Source organism: Pan paniscus, chromosome 19 (assembly GCF_029289425.2).
Source record: "Pan paniscus chromosome 19, NHGRI_mPanPan1-v2.0_pri, whole genome shotgun sequence".
Taxonomy (NCBI): Eukaryota; Metazoa; Chordata; class Mammalia; order Primates; family Hominidae; genus Pan; species Pan paniscus.
Genome location: NC_073268.2, coordinates 94,718,704 through 94,730,734, shown reverse-complemented (window position 1 = coordinate 94,730,734; position 12,031 = coordinate 94,718,704). Strand labels below are relative to the sequence as shown.

Below are 12,031 nucleotides of genomic sequence, written 5' to 3'. Positions count from 1 at the left end.
GGAGGGAAGAGTGCTCTGGAATGGAGAGTGCTGAGGTTAAGGATGAAGCAGTTTACCGAGTATCAAGGCAACCAGTCCAGACTGGAACAGGTTTCAGAGGCTCCAGGAAGGATTACTTCAAGAAATGAAAATTAATAGGATGCCTGATACAAATTAGCATTAGCAAGGAGATTTTGATAAGAGGTTAACCATTTGCAATTGGTTTTGGTGGTAAGGTCACAGAAATATAAATCAAAGGAACAACCCACTTCTCCACCCTCCATAATTTTGGTTCCAGTGGGGAAGGAAGCTTTTCAGGAAGGAAAAAATTAGGAAGTTCACTATATGGCACAGGTCGGAAGAGAAACGTGGTGTTAATGAAGGCACTGTGTATAGCCCTACCTCAGATGACCAGATAGTTATTTTAGGAGGACGGGGAATATGAATATGCCCGGGTAAGAGGAGCTCAGTCCTCTTCTGTAGATAACATCTAAAATCAAGCACTCAAAAGGCAGTTCTAATATGGTATTTTGGAGATGTGTGAGATACAGAGGTAAAAGACCAAGCAGGTTGGCTTGAAGAAGTTGGAAATAGTTGCTATCCAGGATGGGGAAATGGCTGAAAGACTCTTTTTCGCTTTTAGAGAACTCATAGAACTGGTTGGTTTTTTTTTTTTTTTTTTGAGACAGAGTCTTGCTCTGTCACCCAGGCTGGAGTGCAGTGGCGCTATCTGGGCCCACTGCAGGCTCCGTCTCCTGGGTTCACACCATTCTCCTGGCCAAATATAAAGACTTTAACAGTGCTAGGACTTGGCCATGGGTTGGCTGGATATCAGGGGACTGTGAAACTGCCGTCAGACGTATGCTGGAAGTGTCTGCGGTGCCGTGCCCTCTGTAGATGAGATGGGACTAGTTGGCGGGTGCAGCTCTGTTCTGGACAGGAGTCAAGGTGCCTTTGGAAATCCAGGTGGAGTTGTCAGGATGGCAGTGTCTCTGAGGATTGTACTGTCTGGCGGTGGGGCGATGGACAGAGGCAGTGAGTGGTTAATGGTCAGACCCACAGCTGCAGTCCCAGGCATCAGGGGCGCTAGGGTGAAACTAGGAAAGGCTTCCTGGAGTTGTTGCCCCAGAACTGAGGCTTCAGAGGTGAGTGGGAGAGCCAGGCAAAGGGAAGAGGGAAAGGTTCTTCTAGGGGAAAGGGGCCCGCACACTCCCTGCTTGAGGACCGTGCCCGAGTCATTGCCGGCCACACTCTCACTGTGTCTGTTGAATCTTCTGGTCTTTCTACTCGCAGAGGACTTAGCAGTTATATTGATAATCCTCAGACATTTTTGGTGTTATTCTTGTTTAGAATGTAAGGAGTTCCCTCAGGCTGATTTATGAACTTCATGTCCTGGGAGAAGGCAGGAAAGTTCGGCTGAGTCACCGGCGAGGAATCTGACAGTGTGTGTCCTTAAACTGTGATCTTAAACTTCCTCTCTTCAACTGTTCTGTAGGATAAGGAGCCCCGTGGAATCATCCCTTTAGAGAATCTGAGTATCCGGGAAGTGGAGGACTCCAAAAAACCAGTGAGTATTTTTGCTGAGATATTTTGAGGGGAGAAAGGGGATGGGCATTTCAAAGATTTTTTTAAAAAACTCAAAACCAAAAAACTGAAAAGCGTGATCAGGCTTTTATTTAGTCTAATTTTTTATTATATTGTTCAAGCCAAAGATGAGACTCGAAATCACTTCTTCCTGTGCCGTCTGTCTGCTTTATCGTTTCACTTAGTGAATGTCACATGGGGTGTAGAAGTTGCCCCTCCTGCAATGGCAGCGGCAAGCACGCATGAGTGGGCTATGTAGTTTATACCCTCGGGATGCCTCCCGTTTAGTTTTCCTTTGTTTTGGGCTGTCAGGATGTTACTGGCTTGACGTTAAAGTCGTAAGTCACCTGCAGTTCTCTCCGTATTTTACGTGCATTGCAAGTGGAGCCAGCTTATATCAGGCCGGTGTGTTTGCAAACGAGACTGACTTCTATACAATTGACAATCTCCAGAATTCCGCTTCTAGGCTTCACTTTTCCACAGGAAAATATGTATTCCTTGTATTTTGTGAAGGTCAGAAGAAAGGGGCTTTGGGGAAAGAAATCAGCATGTTTCTCAGTTAACAGCTTCCTTTGCTCCACTCTCTCCCTCTCTTGTTTTGATTCTCAGAACTGCTTTGAGCTTTATATCCCCGACAATAAAGACCAAGTTATCAAGGCCTGCAAGACCGAGGCTGACGGGCGGGTGGTGGAGGGGAACCACACTGTTTACCGGATCTCAGCTCCGACGCCCGAGGAGAAGGAGGAGTGGATTAAGTGCATTAAGTAAGTGACTGCTGAGAAAGGGCAGTGCGCGCCTGGTGCAGCCCTCACCTCACCAGGTATTGATCATCTTAGTGGTTAAACATGCCGCCTGCATCTCTTCTGTGCTCCAAGTTCTTAGGGAAGCTTCGTCCTGGTTCCCAGCTGACGGCTTCCCAGGAGGCCTTTGGATTCTTGGCTATTATAGCATATGTAAGAGAGCACGTCCCATCTGGGTTCCCCACGTGTCCTCATAGACCCAAAATAGGAAGAGGCAAGTGAGCTACCCACACAGATGCCATCTGCTCAACTGGTCTTTCTGTGTCTGACGAAGCCGCTCTCATTCTCAAAGTGACAGCTCAGAGGAGATAGTAGTCACGTTCTATAATTTGTGAATCCTGTGAGACACCATTTTCCTAGCTACAGATGAGGAAACTGAGGCCCATAGAGGTTAAGAAATTTGCTGGAAGTCACATACCGTGATCCAAGGTCCGGGAGGAGGGAGAAGCTTCCTCAGGGTTCCACAGCTAAGAAGTGGAGCTCCCAAGTCCAGGCCTCTGACTCCTACCTCTCGGCTCTGTTGGCTCCACTGGGCCACCCCATGTAAGGTCTATCACGGGGCTGGAAATTTCCTGATGTGACAAGTATCTGGAAACATGGCTTTCTAAAGTCAGTTGGCTTCTCTTGCTTAATGTTCTTCCCTGGGACTTGGTCCGCCTGGCTCTCCCTCCAGTCCCTGTGCGAGGGTCAGCAGTGAGCATTCTGACTTTGCCTTCTCTCAGCGATCCTTTCTCCTCCCTCCAGTACCTATGCGAGGGTCAGCAGTGAGCATTCTGACTTTGCCTTCTCTCAGCGATCCTTTCTCCTCCCTCCAGTCCCTGTGCGAGGGTCAGCAGTGAGCATTCTGACTTTGCCTTCTCTCAGCGATCCTTTCTCCTCCCTCCAGTCCCTGTGCGAGGGTCAGCAGTGAGCATTCTGACTTTGCCTTCTCTCAGCGATCCTTTCTCCTCCCTCCAGTCCCTGTGCAAGGGTAAGCAGTGAGCATTCTGACTTTGCCTTCTCTCAGTGATCCTTTCTCCTAAGAGCACAGCCTTGCCCTCTCACTCCTGGTGCTTCATCCATGAGAGTTCACCTAGCTGTTTTCCTGAGAAAGACTCCTCAGCTGCCTGTGTGACTTCACCTGGAAAACAGGGAGAATGTGCCCACAGGTGACTGCGAAGGTCCCTGTAAGTCCTCTGTGTACTGTGTGACGGGCTTTCTCCTGCCCAGGCTACAGCCCCATTCCCGAGGGTGTGCAATATCCTCTAGCCTTTGTTTTATCTTTTGGTATTTCTACTCAGACCAGTGTAGGTTTTGGCCCAGGCTAAATACCTTAAAACTGACTGAAGATGGAGATGATGTGATGATGGAGGGAAAGGAATAGATGATTTATCCTCTCAAAAGTAATCTGAAAATTCATGCAATGAAAACAGACAGGAACCAGCTGGAGAGAGGATGGATTTGGCGCCAGGTCACGCTGCGCTGAGACTCCTCGCTCTGTCTCTCTGAGCGCAGTGCCTGGTAGGTGGGTAACCTACCTCTTCTGTGTGATAGAGGTCATTTCTGCCTCATGGGGCTCTTTTGAGGATTAAATGAGATCGTGTAGTGGGCATGGGGTTTGGCAGCTTCCCTGGCATGACAGCCATCATGGGAAGTGTGGCCCCGAGCAGGGGCCAGCCCACCCTCCATTGAGCAGACGCGGTGCCACGGTGTTTTCAGAGTCCCCTACCAGTAATGGCACCAGCCCTGTGTTCTGGGGAAGAAAACAGCAGTGTTGTGGGGGACCAGTATCCTTTTTTTTAACATACTGAAAAAAAATTTATTGAATCATTATGAAATGTATTTTTTATATAAGATTTGAAGTAAGGGTTTAAGTTTGTTCTCATGAATGAATAGCTGATGGTCCGGACACCATTTACGGATTCATTGGCATCGCCCCCACTGACTTCATATGCTCTCCTTAGAGTGTACCCAGCTCCCCCGCCACGCTTCATGCACCTGTCGCTCCGCCGTGCCTCCCAGCGTGAGCACCGCCCGCCCCTCCCCCTGTAGCATCGTGGTGTCCTTTGACTGTGCTGGCTGGCGAGTTCCCTGTCCTCCCTCACTGGTCTTTCAAAACAGTTTTGGCTGGTTTTGTACATGTGTCTTTCATATGGTTTTTACTTCTATAGTCAGAAAAACTAAGCATTTTTCAAAGTCACATTTAGAATCGTTCAATCCTTTCATGAGCGTGAGTGCCAAGTTCTCCTGTGGGCTTGCTGGGCTCCTCTGCTCTGTCCCGGAGCGGGCTGGCCTCAGCCTCGGGATCTGCAGACACCCCCTTTGGCACTCTGCAGGCACACTGTCCTCAAACCTTCTTGCACCCAGTGCGAGGTGGGACCATTACGATTATCCCCATTTCACAGATGAGGGACACTGAGGCACAGCAAAGTTGAGTAAGTTGTCCAAAACCCCACAGAGGTGGAGCTGGTCCTCAAACCTGAGCAGTGTGACTCATGCAGCTGCACTGGTAACCACCGTGCAGCCTCAGCTGTCCTTGGCCCTAGATACTCCTCCCAGTGGAAACATTGGTGACAACAGGAGCAGGAAGATGATCTGGCTGGTGGATGCCTCCTCCCCAGTATTGCCAGAAAGGCTTTCGAGGTCAAGTTCAGGACGTGTTTTCCTCTCACGAAGTGCTTTTCCTGGAGTTCCCAGCACCCTCAGTTCTAGTGCCCCTGCCGTGTGGGTGGTCCCAGCATTCGGTTCTGTAGAATCAGGTGTGTTCTCTAATGCTGGGACTTTCTTCACGCTGTACCCAGAGGTACAGCAGTAGAACTGCGTGTCAGCGGTAACAGCGGCTGCCATCGAGTGTGTCGGCTAGGCGCTGAGATGTGCTCTTTGAATACGGGATCTCTTTTTGACTCTCCGGAACCCAGGGAGGTGGAGGTGGGGCATCTCCAGCTTGCATGTGAGGAAGCGGGAGTTGAGAAGCAGCAGGCAGGGCCAGGCAGGGCCGGGCCTGGGGCCTGGTGTCCAACCGCAGCCCAGCCCCCCTCATCGCCTGACACTCTGCCTCTGCACACAGGGCAGCGCCACACGCACCTCTCTGCAGAACCCCCCAGCTTACCCAAAAGGGTTGGCCTACCCAGGAAGCCAAGGGAGATTCACCCCAACACCTCCAAACATGAAAGCAGGTGTCCCGGCCGCCAGATTCCCTCGTGAAAGCACTTCAGGTGGTCAGACCGCTTCCCAGTGAGATCCCATCGGGACATGTTTCTAGTGCTCTTCAGTTCCTAGCACTCCCCGGGGAGCTGCGGAAGCATTTTCTCATGGACACACTGTCTCTTGTGAATAGGTTCCAGGTCAGCCCAGGAGAGCCATAGCAGCTGCTGGTGCCACCGCTCAGCAGGGGTGAGTGCCCTGCCTGCAGTCAGGAGGCTTGTGCCCGAGCTCTGGAACAAATCATCACTTAGGATACAGCTTCCCTGGAAAGAAATTAAGTGTCAGGACTTTTAGACCATAAGTTGCTTGAAAGTCGAGAATGGCAGACATAGGGCTGTGGTGTTGCCAGTCCACTGCAGGTGCTCCAGCCCGCGGCGCGGCCTGCGCTGCTGTCTTTGAGGCTGTAGCACAAGCATGAGCTCGGGCCCCCTCCCTGTGCACCGGAGACCCAGCCAGGTGCAGCCAGTCTGTCCATGGTGCCCCACCAGCAGCATCGTGCCGGGCAGTGCCGCCTGCAGAGTCATGGAGCCTTAGTTACTGAGCAGGTGCACGTGGGGGGCTTGGAAGGCCCCACTGCATTACCATGCCAGCTATCACACACCCCGTGCCAGAGGACTGCATGTGACACGGCTTGATTACGTGGCACTCGCTGCTGCAAAGCAAAGTCAGATGTCATCATGGAAACTCAAACACCAGTCTTTTTCTCTGAATTGGAATATAGCTGTAAGAATGTGGCATGATTCTGTTCCTAAATGTGAATTGATTATTATGTTGAAACAGGTAAAAACCCCAAAATTTTCTTGTCACGTGTTCCTGTGTCTCTTTCGAAGTGTGTCACCTTAGGTCACTGTGTGGACACAGCAAGGGTGGAGGACGCTAACTTGGCCTTTGCAGTGATGGTTGGGTGGGACAGGTGTTCTGGGGCACGAGGGGCCCCTGAGAAGCCCCTGCCTGGGTGTGTTTCTTCTGATTCTGTCCCTCACGTCTCTGTTTTCTCCCTTTTCTGTGCTCCAGAGCAGCCATCAGCAGGGACCCTTTCTACGAAATGCTCGCAGCACGGAAAAAGAAGGTCTCCTCCACGAAGCGACACTGAGCGTGCAGCCAAGGGCGTTGGTCTGCGGGGGCCTTGGAGCTCCTGCTCTTCTCCCGCACCTCCACGGATGCCCTGCTGCCGAGCAGAGCGTCCTCTGCCAGGCCCCGCCCTGGATTCCTAGAGACTAGCTTCAGCTTTTGCTATTTTTTTTAAGTGGGAGAAGGGTGGGCAGTTATCACTGGGGAAGAGAGGACCGGCCACCTGTCCAGCATGGGCTCCAGAGCCTTCCTCTCTCACAGGGCAGAGCTCTTGTCGGCAGGGCAGCCTCCTGGCCAGTTTCTCTGCTCAGTGTTCTGGTAGCAGAGCTCAGAGCCAACTGTTTACCTCTTGGTTGTCCCCGTGAAGAAGCCTTCAAACCCTGCACCATAAATACATGTGTCCATATATTATTATATGTTAAGAGAAAAAGGTGGAAAGGAAGAGAAGCCACATACTATAAAGATCTATTTTTTTTTTTTAAGAGAGAACGTAGTGCTGTTCAGGTGCATTCTGCCCTGGCTGCGCTGGGGAGCTTCTCCCTGGAGAAGAGCACCTGGGGCTGCGGCCAAGGGGCATCAGCCTGGGCCCGCGGCAGGGCCTGGCCTGCCTCTCCTGTGCTGTGGGAGCTCGCTGCCTGGTGCTTGTCTGGGCGAGATGGACAGGTGTGGTCGAGGACGCAGAGGGCAGAGGCCCAGTGGGGCCTCAGACGGCACAGTCAGAGTCGGGGGCCTGCCCTGGCCGGGGGCGCAGTCGGCAGCAGCATGCAGTCCGGCAGCTCCCGCGGATGCTTTTCCATCCCAAGTGCCTGCGGAGCGCCGAGGAGAGGAGAGAGCTGACTGGACGCTTACGTTATTTTCCTCCTTCAGAATCCAAGTTCTTGTTGGGCTTTAAAGTAGAAAGTCAGCATTTTCCTTGAGCTAAATACCTAATAACCAAAACTGTGAGGAAGGTTATCGGGACAGAGGTTCCGGATAACCTGTTTCATTTTGGGTTTTCTTCCTCTTCCCCAGACTCCAGTCCTCGTTCTAGAGGAAGGAGTAGGACTTCCCCGATCCCCGTAGGGCTTTAGCTTTTTCTGCCTCAAAACCAGCCCTAACTGGACTACTCTGGATGCATTTTGTGGTGGGCCCCCTAGAGGGGAAGATGGGCCTTTATCTGCTCCGTGGGGTGCACTGGAGTGAGGGGGGTGGCTGGGCTGCCTCTCGCATCTCTGTCTTCCCCTGCAGGTGCTGTGTGAGCTGGCCCTGCCCCTCCTCATTACAGTATGAAGGGAGCCGTGACACGCAGCATTTTCCTGCCGTTCTCTCAGGGACTCTCAGGGCAGCTCCTGCCACTCCGCCAGGGCCAGCATGCCAGTCCAGGCAGAGCAGGTGGCTGGCTGTCTGGCCGTCTCGCCCCACCCCTCCACAGGACCCTGGACCAGGGCGGTGCAGGGCGCAGCCCCGAGGAGGCAGGTGGAGGAGCTGCGGGTTTTCACAGGGCCGCGTCGCCACGGCTCCTCTGATCCTTTAGGGTTGGCGAGCATCTCTGGAAATAGCTTTTGCAGAGGAATGGTGGGAGGAATAGAGGGGGACAGTCTGTCACCTCCCTCCCCGCCACTTTGTGTAGATCCTACCTGGAGGGAATGGCTTTAGGCACTTTTGTGCCAGAGCTTGTGAGGGTGACAGAAGAGGGTCCAGGCTGGAAACCTGAACTTTCTGGGTGGGAGAACCAGGTGGTGCCTGCCGAGGTCTGGGCGTGTTTGGGCCGGCGCTGGAGCCTGTCCAGCTGGCCCGGGCCCTGGCCTGGTTCTCAAGTGTTTCCTAGACAGAGAGGCACCTGGGTCAGTATTAGTCTATTTATCAGAGGTGTAAATAATCTATGTATAGTTTTTCTCCTTTTAGATTATTTTGTATTTGTTTAAAAGAAGTTTTGTCAAAATACAAAAATATAAAGAAATGACTGAAAGTTGTTGACAGGGTTTTTAAGAAATAATTATTCTAATTGTTTTTGTTTGTTTGTTTTTGCCTTGTAAACTAGCGCCAAGGAACTGCAGCAAATAAACTCCAACTCTGCCCAAGCCATCTTTGTTGTTCGCGGTGTCTCTGGGCTCAGGCGGGGCCCTCGAGGTGGGAAAGGGGTGCTGACCGGACACTTGTGCAGGAGGGTGTTACTCCAGCTGCACCTTGAGTTCAGTTGTAACACCTTGAAAGTGGGAGGAGGGTTCTGTCTTCTGTTAAGAAGAGCAGGTCAGCAAAGATAAGTAACTTAGGCTTTGCACCGCCCCCACTTTTTTAGAAGAAACGTGAAACATCAGTTTTAAATTAAGATCAAGAAATATGCCTTCAGTCAATATAATACATTTTTAGTATGATTTCAGTTTCCAGAGATGACTTCATAATACCAGGGAATAAACAGGGAAAAGTCTCAGTGGGCTAGAACCCAGAAGCAGGGGAAGGCGCTTGGTGAACTGGCACCGAACAGAGAGACAGCAAAGCACCAGGCTGGCCCCTTCTGTGGGTCCGTCTCCACGGGCTGGTCCGCGTTCTTCCACACAGCAGCAGTCATGTCTGATGTTTCCTCCTTGCTTCAAGCCCCCAGTCTACCCTGACCATTCCCCAGGTGACTGCCCCACTTTACTGAGAAGAGACGACCATTAGGTGTGAAGGGCAGCATTCCTACCTTTCCACATCAGTCAGAGTTGTTTTTGTTCCCTCCCATCGCCAGAAGAAGTGGCCTCCTTTTTTCCTGTCTCCCCTGGATCCATCTCTGTTAATTATCCTTTGTCTTATACATATCCCCAGTTTCTTTCCCCATTAATTTCTTTCCCTCAAACCACAGAAACGCCCATCTCATTTGAAAACTCCCTAAGCTCAGGAACAAGACAGAGATGTCCACTCTTACCACTTCTATTCAGCATTGTACTGGAGGTTCTAGTCAGGGCAATTAGGCAAGAAATGAAAGGCATCCAGATAGGAAAGAAGAGAGAGTACATTTATTGGCTGGTAACATGACTTCATAATGCCTAGCTGAGCCATGGGAACGGGGCCACTCCCAAGGCTCCAGAACTGTGGGACCACCAGCTTGCCGCCCCAGCCGGGAGAGCTGTATGTAGGCACTAGACGCCATCCTGTGACAGCTGCGGCATGGGCAGAACCCAGCACGGGGTGGGGCTGCTCCTGGCCTTGGGGGATCACATTAAGATGAGTCAGAGATTATTCTGGAGTCTTAAGATTTAATGTCTGCCCTACTGGGTTTCAGACTTACTTGGGATTGGTTATTCTTTCCTTCTTGCCCTTTTTTCCCTTTTGGAATGGGAATGTCTATCTCATGCCTGTCCCCCACTGTATTTCGGAAGTGCATAATTTGTTAAATTTCGAGGCTCTCAGCTGGAGGGGATTTGCCTCAGGATGAATTGTTCCTTGAGTCTCACTCATATCTGATCTAGAGGAGACTCTGGACTCTGGACTTTGGAATTGGTGCTGGAGCAAGTTAGGACTTTTGGGGCAGTCGGGATGGAATGAATGCGTTTTGTACTGAGACTGGCGAGTGTGGGGGAACCAGTGGCAGAAAGCTACAGTGTGAATATCTGTTCCCTCCAAAACTCATGTTGAAATGTAACTGCCATTGTTACAGTATGAAAAGGTAGGACCTTTAAGAGGTGTTTAGCTGAACTAAGGAAAAATCCTGCAATAGTAATACATCCACAAAGTTATTAAAACGCCAATAAAATCCATTTGAGAACAGTTCGTCACCCCAAAGCACACCCTGTCTACTCATCAGCAGCCTCTCCTCCTCTTCCCCTGGTCCCGGGCAGTCCTAATGGTTCCGTCTATGCACTTGCCTCTTCTGGGCATTTCATACAAATGGAATCATACACTACATGGGCCTTCGCGTCTGGCTTCTTTCACTTAGCGTTACGTTTACACGACTCATCCCTGTAGTGTGTGTCAGAGCCTCATTCCCCTTTATGCCCAGATAACATTCATCGTATGGAGACCACGTTGTTATTCATTCATCTATGGGCGTTTGGGTTGCTTCCGCCTCTTGGCTGTTAGGAGACCTGCTGCTGCTGCCTTTCTCTGCAGTTGTTTGTGCGGTTGCAGGACTGTAGAAAGTAAAAAGTTTCCTCTTCAAAGTTTCCCTTCTTATTAAAGAATAAATCATAAGTGTTAGAAATAATAGTTTCTTTTAAAGACTAACTTCCTTCAAGCCTCCTTGCTTTGTGCTAATAACTCTTTGTTAAGCCCTATCCTAGGTAGCTGTTAGACCTGCTCAAGGCACGTAGTACATTCCATGTCCTTGTACCTTAACCAAGATGTCTGTGCTCACGTGCTCATAGGCATGTTCCAGCTCACAGCCTATGCTCCTTCCTTATTTGAGAATAAATTATTAGCCAATCGGGTTTTAATTGAGATTGTGAGGTCCGGCTCCAGCCAATGGAGACAGGACACAGCAATAGAGGCCTCATGCATATAGAATAAATATTCTGGCGTCTCTTTATTCTGTTTGTGCCCTCCCCATTGTTCCATCTGCAAGGGACACCCTTTCTGCAGAAAGTAAAAATTGCCTCGCTGAGAGAACTTTTTGTCTGAATGCTAATTTTTCCTTGTGACACCAGGGAACAAACATTTTGCATTTCTAACAGGGACTCCGACAGTTCCTCGTTGCATCTATGTCCTCACTTTCGTTCACTCCTCAGCCAGGGGTCTCCCTCCTCTCTCCTCTTGGCTCTGGTGGATTAGTCTACCTGGGCTCTCCTACCTCTCTGACAGCTCCCTGTGCGTTCTTTCCGTGGCCTCTCCTCTCTGCCCACCCGCCAGCTGCTGGACATCCCCCAGGATTCTAGCCCCCAGTGTTCCTAAGCCCTCTTCCTTGACAGATAATCAGTCCCGCGACTGACCCTGTTGCTACCCGCTGTGGGCCCCTATGTGTGCCTGTGCAATTCCGGCCCGTTCCAGGCTCCCCTTTCCACCTCTGACTGCTTGTGGGACGTCTCCACCAGAGTGGCTGCCGGGCCTCCCCAGCTCAGCCTGTCCACAGCCGATAGCCCCAAGACTGCCCCTTGTCCTGGGGACTCTGCTGCCACCCTCAGAGAGCCTGTTTAGGCTTGGAGCCCTTTCTCATGTGTCTCCCCCTCTCTCCCTACACCCAGGCATTCCCAAGCCCTCCCTGTGGACCTCTGGAGTGGCTCCTCCAGCCACTGTCGCCGCCCCAAGACAGACCTTCATCACAGGCCTGGCCCACGGGGGCGGCTTCCCCACTGGTCTGCGGACCTCTAGGCTTTGCCATCTTCTACTCCGTGATTGATGCGGCTGTGGAATTTTCATCTACCGATCATGTCATTCCTCCATTTAGTAAAACAAGCAAACAGAACCTGTCCCTTTGCTTGCAGAAGAGAACGTGAATCTGCATGATGCTCAGGGCCTTCTCC

The 12,031-nt window shown here is 51.1% G+C and overlaps 1 protein-coding gene across 3 annotated transcripts in view; it reads left to right on the top strand.

Annotated features, from left to right (window-relative positions):
• The window catches only part of CYTH1 (cytohesin 1), a 108,496-nt gene extending 99,819 nt beyond the window's left edge, over window positions 1-8,677 (top strand). For all 3 annotated transcript variants that reach the window (XM_034943008.3, XM_003818268.7, XM_055102206.3), the window contains exons 11-13: window positions 1,475-1,546; window positions 2,173-2,327; window positions 6,561-8,677. In XM_034943008.3, coding sequence (XP_034798899.1) covers window positions 1,475-1,546; window positions 2,173-2,327; window positions 6,561-6,639 — 306 coding nt within the window. In that variant the 3' untranslated portion in view covers window positions 6,640-8,677. The remainder of the gene's footprint in view (window positions 1-1,474; window positions 1,547-2,172; window positions 2,328-6,560) is intronic.
• Window positions 8,678-12,031: the final 3,354 nt, after the last annotated feature.